The sequence below is a fragment of the Centroberyx affinis genome, unplaced genomic scaffold (assembly GCF_046629955.1).
Source record: "Centroberyx affinis isolate AG114_WGS23_722 - 3 ecotype Tasmania unplaced genomic scaffold, CSIRO-AGI_Caff_v1 ptg003407l_1, whole genome shotgun sequence".
NCBI lineage: Eukaryota > Metazoa > Chordata > Actinopteri > Beryciformes > Berycidae > Centroberyx > Centroberyx affinis.
This window is the reverse complement of record NW_027281386.1, coordinates 79150-93673: the sequence shown is the minus strand read 5'-3', so window position 1 is coordinate 93673 and position 14524 is coordinate 79150. Positions and strand designations below refer to the sequence as shown.

The window sequence follows — 14524 nt, the reverse complement described above, 5'->3', positions numbered from 1 at the left end:
CAATGTAAGTCTATACAAAGACAATTGACTTGCTTGCTCTTTATTGGTTTTCTTTGGGTATTGACCTTGAAGGACATACATTACCGAAGTGTTGTTTTTGACGTCTGGGGGGAGGAGGAAAAGGAGAAGAGGGGAGCAGGAGAGGGGAAGAGGAAAGAGAAGGAGGAGAAGAGGAGGAAGGCATCTGCAATAAATACAACGCACATCTCAATTAACGTCTGGAAACATCTTATTCGTGCCAAACAACAAATTCACCAATGCCCACACAGAAAACATGAATCATCAGAATAGATGGCAACTGTCCAATACTTTTAATTTTACCATTGCTGTCATGGGTAAAATGAATCACTCAGAGGATTGTCTGCCTTGATCTTTGATCTTGCCAGTATATCATCAAGGGAGCCATGGATATCCTTAGTTGAAATGTGACACAGACAGTGACAAAATACTCAAGGATATTGCACAAATTCAATTTCAAACAAATCGATTTGATTTGGTTTACAAACAAATTCAATTTCCACTCCAGCTGCACTATAAATCAGGTCAGGTCATTTTTCATTTTGGCCGTACTTTAGCTTGTCCAGTGATGTGCTGCCTCTCTCTGATCCCTGCTAAATCTCCTCAGCCCTGCTGATCTACTGGGTGCTGGCCTTCATCATGAAGACCATCAAGTTTGCCAAGTACACAGAGCATGGCATCGGCCCCAGGCAGCTACGCTACTGCATCACCGGCCTGCTGGTGCTGCTCTATGGATTACTACTGGCTGTGGAGATCAATGTCATCCTGGGCAGGGTGAGTGTGTGTCTGTGTGTATCTGTGTGTGTGTGTGTGTGTGGGTATGACTTAAGTCACTTTCAGGGACACACACCAGACTTAAGACCAGTTGATTGGGGATGGCTTGTGCAATTGGGGACAAAAGCTGTGTCCCCAATTGGTAAAAAGCTGATTTTTGGGTCAGTGGTTAAGGTTAGGTTAAGGTTAGGGTAAGGGTTAGGTTTAGGGAAGTAGTGGTTATGCTTATGGTTAGGGTAAGTCTCCAGGAAATGAATGTAAGTCTATGTAAATGCCCCAAAAGTGACTTAAGTAAGTGTATGTGTGTGTGTGTGTGTGTGTGTGTGTGTGTGTGTGGAAGGGGGGGGGAGGGGGGGGGGGGGGGTATTCAGTGGATGAGTGTATACATTTGTGTTTAACTCTGCTTAACTCTGTTTGAATCAAAACTCACGCCAAAAGGATTTCAATTATGGTGAACTTTTAATTAGTTAAGTTTTTCTTAGTGGATCATGATCAAAACCTTACCCTAACCTTAACTAAAGTTGTTTACTTGCCTCAACTTCACCTACCTAACCTTTTCATGTGACGAACAGGACAAAATGCCGTGTTCAATTCATGGTATTGTCAGCCTAATGCATCCATCATTGTCACTTAACCCAATTCATGGTGGAGGAACATGATCTTCACATAATCTGAACTGGCTTCAGATCAGTAGAGCTGCCCAGGTTGAGTTAAAAAGAGCTGGATCCAATCTTGCCACGTATTCTTCATCCAGTCTCTCCCATTGAGCACTTGGGGAACTAACGTTTATGGTGGCGCCTGTGATGGTGATGATGATAGCACTTCTGATCGTAAAGGAAAGTGTTGATGGCGTCATTTTCAAAATACAGAGGTTCTGGAGATGGCTGGTGTTTTCCAAATGCAGTGAAAAGTCATTCAGCTATGTGTTATTGCTGTTATTTAAATGTTAACATGCAATAGGATGGGGGTGATACTATCAGGAATTGTTGTCCTTGCATTTCTGAATTGTTGTGCGCTATAATTTTCAACTTTCTGCTCTCTTTGCTTTTTGCTGGCTTTAATGGAGGTGTTGTGCTGCCCCTTAATAGTTAATTATATGCATTGTCTCCCACACTTTTTGTATGGGAGCCTCCCTTTCTTCTTATATTAATAATCTTTATAGCCTTTTTCAAAAACATAGTTACAAAGCGATTTACAAAGGATAAAAAATGGTAAGAAATATAAACGCAAGGCCAGAGTCATAAAAGGGAGGTCAAAAACAATAATAGAAGATTATTACATAAAAGCAAGTCTTTAAAATTGAGTTTTAAGAAGTGATTAAAAGGTGGGACAGGTCATTCCAATGTCTAGGAGTCCTGATGGTGAAGGCTCGACCGCCTCTTGGTTTAATCAACATTTTGGATCAGCCAATAAAGACCGCAGGGTGCCATCTGGCTCATATGGGGTTAAAAGATCTGTGATACAGCTTGGAGCCAGACCCAACCGAGCCTTAAATGTGATCAGGAAGATCTACTCAATTCTGAAACTTACAGTGCCAGTGAGAAGAAAATCTTTATAGTTAATCTCATATGTGGTTGTTTCTGGTTGTGTTGCATGGATTGCACAAGAAACTGACTGCGATCAAATCAGATTTTTTTTCTTCTTCCTCTTGACAATTTTCGAGCACATTTGTCTGGGGTAACCTCTGTTCTGAGCACACATCTGTTGTTGAGTCTTGACTCCCACGGGTCTAGAAAAAGTGTTTCTCCCATCATGCTGTGGTCTGTATGGAAAGCGTTTGTTGATGCTCTACACTCTCTATAGGAAATATTTGTGGGCATAGGCGTAATCGGCTATCGCCTGTTCAAAGTAGGCAAAATTCCCCCCCCCCCCCATTATTTTCAATGCGGGCCCGCTGCAGACGCGCTGAAAAACGTGAGGGCGCAGTCGCGGTGTGCATGCGTTGCGAGCTGGGTTTTTTTTCAGGCGCGACCATGGCGTCCTGAGATAAAAATATCTCAACTTTTTGGAACGCCACAAGCGCACCGCATGTCACATAGCCTGAAAGCCTTAAAATAAGCCTTGAATCGCTCACCATCCAAACGAAGTATCCTGGTGCTTGGCCAAATTCATACGCCACGTCATCATTCATTCAGTTTGTTTGTGATACAGGATATTCACTATCGAAACCACATATGTCATACTTACATACATACTGTCTAATTTCATGTTGTAGCCAGGCCTGGCAAAGAAAAAGCATAGAATAAAAAAAGCTTTGAAAGGAAAACTTTAAAAACACAAGAACTGGTCCGATTGTGATGGGCCTGGTCAGCATTCACAGACCTGAGAGACTTGCATCTTGACTTGCACTTATGAAGACTTACAGTAAGTCCTGAAAGACTTGTGACTTGACTTGAGACTTGACTCAAGTGACTTGAGACTTGACTTGGACTTGCACCAAAAGACTTGACCAGCTCTGCTGTCTAATAGCTGGACCATAAACACCTGTAGCCACACACTAATGGTGACTGCTGTTTGAATAGATGCATCACTTCAATAACATTTAGCGCGCACACACACATAAACACACACACACAAACACACAGAATGTTATGGTACCTGTGGGGTGGGGTGGGAATAATAAACTCTGTTGAATAATTTGAATTGTAGCAGTCTCAAATTTTCATTAATTATCTTCTGGATTATATTGTAATGTGCTTTTACATTAGCTTGCTCTCATGTAGATGTGAAAATGTAAGTTAATGGTTCATTACAGATCCAAAATACAATGCTAGGTCTTTAAGCAAGAGAATGTAATATGTGTGCAGTCATGCACGTTTAATGTAGGATACTTGGTTGTGTTAATCTTTACTATGTTAAGATTTATGTAGTTACCCTTTTTTCCAAGTAGACACATTACACTGTAAAAGAAAAAATATATAACTAATAGAGAAAAGGATGGATATTAAAAATTGTTTTAATTGTGTTCAAAACTTAGGCCAATAGTTTGTCACTTAGCATTTTACTTTTTTGGTGAAGGTGATTTAGTCTTTTACTGTATTCAAGAAAGCTAAACAGTGATGCCAAAGTCTGTAGAATTGCAAGAAATATATTTAAATTTAGTAAAAATTTCTGGGGGAGGGCCCTGACCTTCAGTTGGTCCCCCCCAATGTTTTAGACACAATTACACCACTGTTTGTTGGAATATATTCATTGGATTCTAGTTATGTATAGTTCATATTTTTTGAAACAGTACATTTTAAAGGAGCCCTCTTATAGTAATTCCAATTTTAATGAAGACATTGTTAAAATTTGATATTGTTTCAGTGGTTACATTTAAAGCTACTGCATTTTCAAAAATCCATTCTCCAGGCTGTTTCGGACGAACAACAGTAAACGCATCACAACTGGACTTGGTCTCAATTGCCTCCCTTCACCAAAAATAGCTAATCCTTTCAATCAGGTTTGCAGCATTTGAAGTGGAAATCCTCCACTCAGCCGGTTCCAGTATTGTAACTGTTCTGCCTGTGAGGACTTCATCCAATCAATATATTAATTTGCAAAACATCATGAAGAACATTGTTATTATCCTGAGCCAGTATGTTTGCTAACAAAATCATGAAAATTGAACACTATTGGATTTTTAAGGGATTTCACTGAGAGCTGTTTTTCTTCTCTGTCTGTGTTTATAAATAGCAAAGTGCAGCTTGTCTGTCTATGCGGTAATTCCTCTGCCAGCGACTAACCTGGTTTCTTAAGAGCTCAGGGAGGCTTGCTGCTCATCTTAACTGACTGTGTTTCACTCTACTTGAAAACATGCAGAGAATATGTTCTGTGCAGATCTTTCAGATTAAATTCATTTTCATAATGAAAAGCAGAATTAATATCTACTCAAAGCAGTGCAATTACACTTAATGATATTGCCTACAAACACTGTCTTCCAACAGTTCACTCTGTCTGAGCATAACATGCTAACATAACATTACTGAAAGTTCACTGCATAGAAGACCAGCACATCTATTCTATTCTATTCTATTCTGTTCTATTCTGTTCTGATTTTTTTTACTTCCAAATGATTATTCTCATATGAATGTGTAATGTCTGTGAAAGCAAAGAGTATTTAGGACCTTTTTATATCTCAGTAGCACATGGAATGGTGAAACCTTGCCAAGACACAGCGTTTGCCAATATGTGATCAGGCAGCCTGTAATTTATACACAATAGAGGCGATTTACCTGTCAACAGCTATGAATAAAACCCAGTAATCAGGGCGTGTTACTGTCATATCCAATATGTTATAGCTTTCGTATCCAGTATGAAGCAAATCAGAATGATAATCATTATCTCCATAGATCTTGTCATTGGTGAGTTGATGTCTCTCTATGATTTAAAGGCAAATCAGTGGTTGTGTTCATTATTTGAGTGTGTGAGAGAGACAGTGTGTGTGCATGAGTCTTTGTGTCTACCCTGGGTTTTTAGATCAAGAACGCTAGTTTTTAATGATAGTTTTTTCTTCTCCTTCTCGTTCTCGCCTTCTCCCACAGCGCTACGTGTGCTTCGCCAACCCCACGGAGGTGAAGCCTCCTGAGGACCTGCAGGACCTGGGCGTTCGTTTCCTGCAGCCCTTTGTCAACCTGTTGTCCAAGGCCACCTACTGGTGGATGAACACCTTCATTACCTCCGCTCACAGACGGCCCATCGACCTCAAGATCATCGGCAAGCTGCCCATCGCCATGAGAGCGCTCACCAACTACCTGAAGCTGCGCAAGGCCTTTGAAGACCAGAAGGTTAGAGTGCTGACTGACTCTAGTTAGTCCAAGTCTTTTCTTTATATCCAAAAGTGTTTTTTGGGTTTTCAGTGAGTCATGAACAACAAGGGATTTGTCAAGTATCCGTACAGTTTGTATGGCATGTACTTGAATGAATGTAGCTGACAGAAGGGTGTGAAAAGGTATCAAAGGACACCAAACAAACAGATAAAATGAAACACTAAACCAATACAAGCAAAGAGGATACATGACAAGTATAAGTTACATCACAGCTGCTGCCATGTTTCACCACATGCATATGCAAAAAACAGGTAACGCATTCATTCTGGAATAAAAGAGAATATTACATTTTCTGCATACACAAAGAAATCAGAAACCAGATCTTTTCAAACTCGTCAGATGAGCCCCAAATTGTATATCTAATTTTAGATCAGGAGTCATGTTACAGCAGTCATGCTTTTCTGAGATCTTGTAACTAATGTAGTGATAATCAGAAGCATCATTCTCTAGGTGTCATTGGTGCTGAATAAATAATCATCGCAGATGGCAGCAGAAAGTAACAGAAGCTGTTGTGTATTCTGCAAAAAGAATGAAGGAGTGATATTTATTGAGTTGTTTCTCCCCCGATTTGTAGTTTTCTCCCCAGATTCTCCTGATTTGTAGTTTTCGCCAGCAGTTGGCAGCATGGGTGTCTTGTACTCAAAGAAAAAGCTAGCATCTGCATGTTATTGCAAAGATATTGGGGCAAACAGGATTATGAAATGGGAGAAAACTGCAGTCTCTCTAACTGTTGCGATTATCATCAGGGGATCAACTTGGATCTTCCACTCAGAGAGACAAACAAGGTTTTAAGTATTTATGTAAGAGTTTAGAGTGCAGTTTATTTGGCTCCTTCTGGCCTCATTCCATTTTATTTCATTTTATTTTAATTCATTTGTCTGTTTAACTGTCTGATTATATTATGTTTTAATTGTCAATTACCCTCAGTCCGTCATGTGTGTGATGCGATTTGGGAATTTTAGTTGCCATTATGTTTTGGCATACAGTTGCTCTGTTCCTCTGTTCTGTGATGACTCAGTCCAGGCTGAACTGGGGCCATAGAACTTCAGTCTTCACACAGATGATGATCCAGTAGCGTAAACACTGAAATATCACATCATCTTTGAACATACTCACATGTGCACATGCACTTGCACGCACACGTACACGCATGTCTCTTTCTCTCTCTCTCTCTCTCTCTCTCTCCCTCTCTCTCTCTCTCTCTCTCTCACTCTCCCTCACTCCTAATGTTTCCGTTCACAGCCTGTGACTTTTATTTGGGAAAGCATACAGTACATATTAAATGTCACATCCCAAGACTTAATATGGTTCCTCCATTATACCTCTAGGACTTCTATACTCATTTATACATGAAGAGTTTTGTTCCAGAATGAGAAAGCTACCATTTGAAAAAAGTGACACTTACTATATATATTATAAAATGTTTAACAGCAACATTATGGTACTTTTGACACAGGCTAGCTAATGGCTTCAGTTAATGATTTTTTTTTTGTGGATACATTGACCATTTTGCAGTACAACTCTTCAGATGTATAGTTGCTATCGGTAAGATTAAATATTCCTTACTTGCCAGTGATTATGCTAGTGTAATTTGTTTGGTAGAGAACTGAGCAGACGGATAAAACACAGCTATTCATCCTGAGGTGGTCTTATTATCTTATTGATACAGAATGGACCAGAGATTTTTTTTTATTTTTTTATATCTCTTTCTTCCTTCCCCTCTTTCTCTTTCTCTTTCTCTTTCTGTCTGTGTCTCCCTCGCTCCATCTTTCCCTCTCTTGCTTTTGGAGCATGTGTCAGGGGTCAGAGGTGAAGGGCCACTACAGGGTCATTGTTTTCCAGTGTTTAGGAGGTCACAGAGATTCGTCACTGTTGCGTGTGCGTCCGGTGTGAACGCAAACCCCGCTTCCTTCCGGCAGGAGAGAGTGATGAGAGAGACGGAGGGATCCCAGTGGAGAGGTGGGGGGTGGGGGTGGTGTGTGTATGCGTGTATGTGTGTGTGTGTGTGTGTGTGCGTGTGTGTTGTATAGAGGAGAGCTAAGAGGCGCAGGGTCATTCCCATTCTACTGTGAACGAGTTGACATCCCGACCCCTGCGGGGGTGAAAGCACTACACTTCATGGGAAGCTAGTTTCACTCTGTGTGCGAGAGTGAAAAGTCCTCGTTCCCCCTCCTTTGAACCCAAGGTAGAGAGTCGGATGGGTGTGTATTTGTGTGTGTGTGTGTGTGTGTGTGTGTGTGTGTGTGTGTGCTAACGATGCTGCGTAAGAAGGCTGAGGTTGAGTATATGCTCTCATGGAAAGAGGGGACACATGATAACAGTCACGTCTGTCCTCACAGCCCTGAGAGTGACTTCGTCATATTGACAGAGACAAACACACACACACACACAACACACACATACAGAGGATGTTCTGGGAGTGTTTACTGCACCGTGACAGACCAGATGTTTCCCCTGATCATCACTTACTGACTCACTGAACCAAGCTGTTGTGTTGTTTCACATTTTAATGTATTTTGCACATTATAAATGATAAAGTGGCTCTTCCAGCTGATCTGGATTTATCTTGGAAATGTATTGAATTGTTACTGTGACTTTCAATTTTTAAGATGCTTTGTCATGTGAAATAGAATTGGAAAAGCCTTAATCTGTTCTCCTTTGCTGTTTAATCCCATTTTCCCCATTTTTCATGGTTAGAAGCATCATTCTTTTCCAGCATGAATAGTGACAGAGTTGTACATGATTGACTGAGCTCCACTGTGGAAAGTGACATTAAATACCAGATCCCATGATGCAGCAGCAGCAGCAGTGAGGTTTGCGAGCCTAGACTTGACCTCATTCTGTAGGATGTAGTGGTGGACTGGTTCCTGACTTAATAGTGTCGATGCAGCGTTTTTGTCCAAGCAAATACTTTCCTTTGCTCAGTTAGCAGGCTTTTACCGTGTGACCTAGATTCGCTGTTGCGCTGCCAGTCCAACTCCACAGAGAACTGTCTGCATTGTGTTTGGTGTTACGAATCAATGTGCTTCTACATATGTAACAAACCAATTTACCCCTATCCTCGACAACAGCCATCTTCATTACACTAATGGAACAATATAAATGTCTCCCTGATTGATGGTGTTTAATATCTGTGATTTAGAATGACTTAATTTAAAGTGCATTAACCCAAACTATTTGTTGCCATTCAGGTACTGTAGATAAGCAGCATTAAGCAAATCCCATTATCAGCATCCAAACTGGGTGCTGGGTATTCACTCTGACTTGACACACTGATGTGTTTCAGCCTCTGTCCCTCTGCGGTTTGTTTTCATCTACCTCCAGAGGCCGCAGGGCATGGCACCCCAGGGAGCAAAGTGGATCTGGCAGGCCTTGCGGAAAGCGTTTGGCAGACCTCTCATCCTCAGCATCACATTCCGCTTCCTGGCCGACCTGCTGGGCTTCGCCGGTCCTCTCTGCATCTCCGGCATTGTCCACCACATCAGCAAGGACAACCGAACCATCCAGGCACCGGTGAGAGTGCAACCGTATTGCCATACACACCATAGCATATCACAGCATACCATAGCATCCAGTGACTGAAATTAACCTTTTGGCTTAGTTTGAGTTTTCTCATGGCAACAGCTAAATAATGTGCTAGCTTTCTCCTCAGTGTAAATATAGCATTATTGACAGATTATTATGTTGTTTTAATCAATAAACACAAGCCAGTCATGAACGACTTGCCGCTTCTTACTAAATGCTTTTCTTCAGCTCCTATTTTTCTTCTGCCCTCTTCTCATGGTCACTGAAAACTTAAGCTAATTGCCTCCTTTCTCTTTTTAAACACCACTTTGGTTTCCTGCTATCTGTTTGCCCCAACAATATAGCGCCACATTCTAGCAAATTTTTTTTTGCAAACGTTAGTTATAATGTATCTATCTCACTTCACCGTCACTTCATTTGACCTGATTATTCAGCGTTTACAAGTCACATGATGGCGAGAGAGGACCAGTCATGTTGGTGCCTCATGATAGCACATACCAATAAACAAAATGCATAACTGAGACATCTCATGCCTCCCTCCTGCCTTTCAAAGGTCACCGCTAGATTTTGATGAGACATTTATAATGCCCTCTCTCCCCAGTACACCTGTCCTGATGGTGAACTAATTTAAGCCCTGTCAAATATTTATGAGTCTCACTGCTCGCGGTGCTGTCTCAGTTTCTTAGATTCCACACAGGGCAGACTGCCATATCAGACAGCAACTCAGTAAGTTGTACTTGTGTAAGAAAAACTCTTCAATTATTTGTTTGAAAGTCATGCAGTGGAACATCAAAAGTTAATTTGGAAATTATTTCTTTCTTAGGCACTCAAAGAGACATTGTGACAGTGTGTTAGTTTGGAGAGATGACTGAAAATAGGCCTGTTTGGGGGGAAAAAATAGATGTAAAAGTGATATCAGTGTAATAAAAAGAGGCAAGATAGAGAACACTTGATCCAATGAGTGTGAAGGAGGATAGTGTGAGTGTGTCTGTGTCTGAGAGAGAGAGAGAGAGAGGGCGTGCGGGGGTGAGAAAGGGAGAGAGAGAGAGAGAGAGAGAAATTTTATGGATGAGTTGATGTGGAGTTGGGACAGATTTCTAATCAATAATTCATAGTCCCTAAGAATGGTCTATTACCTGCCATGGGATTAATTGTTCTTTCAAGGAGATAGCATATCCATCTCTCCATCTCCTACAACTGAACAGACTCCACAAATCAGCTGCATGATTATGACACTACGAGCGCTTAACTTCATTTCAATACAGCTTAATCACCTCTGAAATTGAACTGATACATTTTAAAGGATACTGTTGCCCTTGCCATTTGAAGTGCTGAACAGGAACTGAATTCTATGAAATTCATTAATGTCACTGTCTCCAAGTCAGACCTGAGTTCGGCCAGCCTGTCTGACCTTGCCGAGGTTCCTGCCTGACTTAGAGAATAATGAGCTGGTCGATATAGCTCCCTCTCCCTCTGTGCTTACAGATGAGGTTGCTGGGGATCTATTTCATTTCCTCCAAGGAGTTCCTGGAGAATGCCTATGTGCTGGCAGTGCTGCTGTTCTTAGCCCTTCTCCTTCAGAGAACCTTCCTCCAGGCCTCCTACTATGTGGCCATTGAAACAGGCATCAACTTGCGTGGGGCCATACAGGTACGGAACCCAGATGCTTCCTTTTATTTAGTATTACTGCACAGTATATCGATCTGTGTATTCAAATGGATCCTAATGTGGCTCTTCCTCTCTCCAGACAAAGATCTACAACAAGATCATGCGTCTGTGCACCTCCAACATGTCCATGGGCGAACTGACTGTTGCTCAGATCTGCAACCTGGTTGCCATAGATACCAACCAGCTCATGTGGTTCTTCTTCCTCTGTCCCAACCTGTGGGCTATGCCGGTACAGGTGAGAAACGCTCTGTTCATCTTTAATCTATTTACTTGTGAGGTCTTACATTGTGTTGCATTGAGTAGTATTGTTTTGTACTATGTTGTGTTGTGTTTTGTTGTATTGCATTGTTTTCATTGCATTGCGTATTGTGTTGCAGTTCATTGTTTTATTTTTAATAATAATAATAATAATAATACATTTTATTTGTAGAGCGCTTTTCAGGGTACTCAAAGACACTTTACATAAGTTAAAAACAACACAATAAAATCGTATGACACACAAGATTAATCACACATTAAAAGCAGTTCTGAAAAGGTGAGTTTTGACTAGTGATTTGAACATGAGCAGATCGGTACAGTCTCGGATGTGTTTGGGGAGAGAGTTCCAGAGGGTGGGGGCAGATATGGAGAAGGCTCTGTCGCCCCAGGTCCAGTGCTTGGTCCTGAGAGGTGGAGACAGAAGGTTGGCATCAGAGGAGCGGAGGCTGCGGGAAGGAGTGTGGTGGTGGAGCAGGTCGGTGAGGTAGGAGGGGGCCTGGTTGTGGAGGGCTTTGTGAGTGAGGAGAAGGACTTTGAAATGGATCCGTTGTGGGACAGGGAGCCAGTGGAGGTTCTGGAGGACAGGGGTGATGTGGTCTCGGGAACGGGAGTGGGTGAGCAGGCGAGCAGCAGAATTCTGGATGTACTGGAGTTTATTTAGGACTTTGGATGTTGTGCCATAAAGAATGCTGTTGCAGTAGTCAATTCTGGATGTGATGAAAGCGTGGATCAGAGTTTCGGCAGCAGAGAAGGAGAGTGATGGGCGGAGACGAGCTATGTTTTTTAGGTGGAAGAAGGCAGTTCTGGTGATTTGTTTGACGTGGTGTTCAAAGGAGAGGTTGCTGTCGAAAAAGACTCCGAGGTTGCGGATGTGTGGGGAGGGAGACAGAGTGGAGTTATCGATGGTGAGGCAGAAGTTGTGGGTGGCTTTAGTGAGGGATTTGGGACCAATGATTAGCATGTCAGATTTATTGCAGTTGAGCTTGAGGAAGTTGGCTTGCATCCATGATTTAATTTCGGTGAGACAGTTGGTCAGAGTGGATTGAGTAGCAGTGGTGATGGATTTAGTGGAAATGTAGAGCTGGACGTCATCGGCATAGCAGTGGAAGTGGAGACCATGACGACGTATGATGTTACCAAGGGGGAGCAGATAGAGGATGAAGAGGAGAGGACCAAGTACCGAACCCTGGGGGACGCCTTGGGACAGAGGAGCGGTGGAGGAGGTGCAGTTGTTGATGTTGATGAACTGTTGTCTGTTTGTGAGATATGACCTTAGCCAGGAGAGGGCAGTACCAGTGATGTTGAGGGAGGATTCAAGGCGGGAGAGAAGAATGGTGTGGTTGATGGTGTCAAAAGCTGCAGTGAGGTCGAGGAGGATGAGAATGCTGAGGTGACCGGAGTCTGAGGAGAGGAGGAGGTCGTTGGTGACTTTGAGGAGGGCTGTTTCAGTGCTGTGCTGTGAGCGGAAACCGGATTGGAATGGTTCAAACAGGTCGTTGGGGTTGAGGTGGGCTTTGAGTTGGGAGGCGACAACACGTTCCAGAATTTTTGACAGAAAGGGGAGATTGGAAATGGGCCGGAAATTGCTCATGATGTCAGGGTTGAGTCCAGGTTTTTTGAGGATAGGGGTGACGGCAGCCAGTTTGAGTGTTTGGGGGACTGAACCAGAGCTGAGGGAGGAGTTGATGATTTCAGTGATGAGTGAGGAGATAACTGGGAGACAGTCCTTAACAAGGTTGGATGGGATGGGGCCCAGAGCAAGTGGAGCTTCTCATTCCTGCCATGAAGTTGGACAGCTCCACTGGGGACACAGGGAAGAACTGAGACAGGTTCTGAGTGGTAAAGGGGGGGGAGGCAGGTTGGGAGGTGGAGATGGCAGGGGAGGTGGTCAGGTTGCTGTAGATGGCGTCAATTTTTGTTTGAAAAAATGAAAGGAAAGAGTTGCACTTGTTAACTGTGAAGGATTTGGAGGTGTTGTCACTGGGTTTGAGAAGTTTGTTGATAGTGGAAAAGAGAGCCTTGGGGTTGGTAGAGCCGGAGTGCATGAGGTGTGAGTAGTAGGTGGACCGGGCTATGTTGAGAGCGTCTTTGTATTGTTGAAGGTGGTCTGTGTAGGCTTGGAGATGCACTGTTCAGCCAGTTTTCTTGTAGAGTCTTTCAAGTTGGCGCTTACGGGATTTCATTTGGTGGAGTTCAGGAGTGTACCAGGGAGCTGAATGTGTGAATGAGACTGTTTTGGTTTAATCGGAGCCAGCTGATCAAGACAGGAGGAGAGTGTGTCATTATAATAGTTGACTAGATCGGAGGGGTTATCAGACAGCGGGGGAGGGGAGGCAGACATTTTACTGGCAAGAGAGGCTGAGAGAGCTGAGGGGGAGATAGATTTGAGGTTTCTGAAGGATATTTTGCGTTTGTCTTTTGGGATGGGGATAGGGATGTCAATGTCCATAGTGATTGCCAGGTGGTCAGAGATGTTGAGGTTGAGGCTGGACAGTTGATGAATAGTAAGACCAGTAGAGCAGACCAAATCCAGGATGTGACCACGGCTGTGAGTGGGGAAGTTGATATGTTGTGTGAAGTTGAAGCATTGTAGCAGTTCCTGGAATTCTATGGCAGATTTGCAACCAGTGTCATCAATGTGGATATTAAAATCACCCAGGAGGAGAATGGAAGGTGAGATGGCACACAGCTGGGTCAGAAAGTCCGAGAAGTCCGAGAGAAATGTGGAGTTTGGCTTGGGGGGGCGGTAGATCACGGCAGTGACCAAGGGAGTGGGACCAGAGAGTTTGAAGGGAATGTGTTCGAAGCGGCAGGAATGGAAATGGTGGTTATTTTGATGTCCTTCCTGTAAACAGCGGCGACACCACCACCCCGCCCCTCAAGACGAGGTTTATCGGTGTATGTGTATCCTGTGGGTGTGGTCTGGTTTAGTGAGAAATAGTCCAGGGGTTTGTGCCAGGTTTCAGTGAGGCAGAGGAAGTCTAGGTTACTGTCGGTTATAAATTCGTTCAGAATAAGGCTCTTGTTGTTGAGTGAACGAGTGTTGAGCAAGGCCAGTTTCAGGTGACGTTGCTTTGGGATTTTTTTGCACTGCTTTCTATGCATTTCTATGCATTCAGTCATAAGGGTTAAAATCAGAGCGGCCTGGCAGGTGTTATTGCCCCTGCAGGGGTTAAAATAGATTTACTGCAAATCTAGGCATTATATTGCAAGCCTGTGACCTTCATGCTTTGTAATGCTGTCCGATAGTATAATTCATGTCACGTTAATCAGTGTTGTTTCTCATATACCTTTAAATCCTCACGAGAATTAAGAGAAGGTTGAAAACAACCATCCTGGTAATTCAGAGAAATAACATTTCCAGGTACAGCAACCCCTGGAGGTCAGTTAGTTGCTCATGGAAATCCAATATTCCAGGCAATCTGCCAGATGCAATGTTTTGTTCTTGAAGTTTATTTTAGCCTTTCTTTCTT

At 42.9% G+C, this 14524-nt stretch overlaps 1 protein-coding gene across 1 annotated transcript in view; it reads left to right on the top strand.

The window, feature by feature from the left end:
- Positions 1–625: 625 nt before the first annotated feature.
- Positions 626–14524, top strand: part of LOC139660867 (ATP-binding cassette sub-family C member 8-like) — a gene marked incomplete at its 5' end in the record, with an annotated part of 54864 nt that continues 40965 nt past the window's right edge. The window contains 5 exons of the mRNA XM_071539125.1: positions 626–792; positions 5316–5558; positions 8925–9113; positions 10611–10775; positions 10873–11028. Of these exons, the coding sequence (XP_071395226.1) occupies positions 626–792; positions 5316–5558; positions 8925–9113; positions 10611–10775; positions 10873–11028 (920 nt within the window). The remainder of the gene's footprint in view (positions 793–5315; positions 5559–8924; positions 9114–10610; positions 10776–10872; positions 11029–14524) is intronic.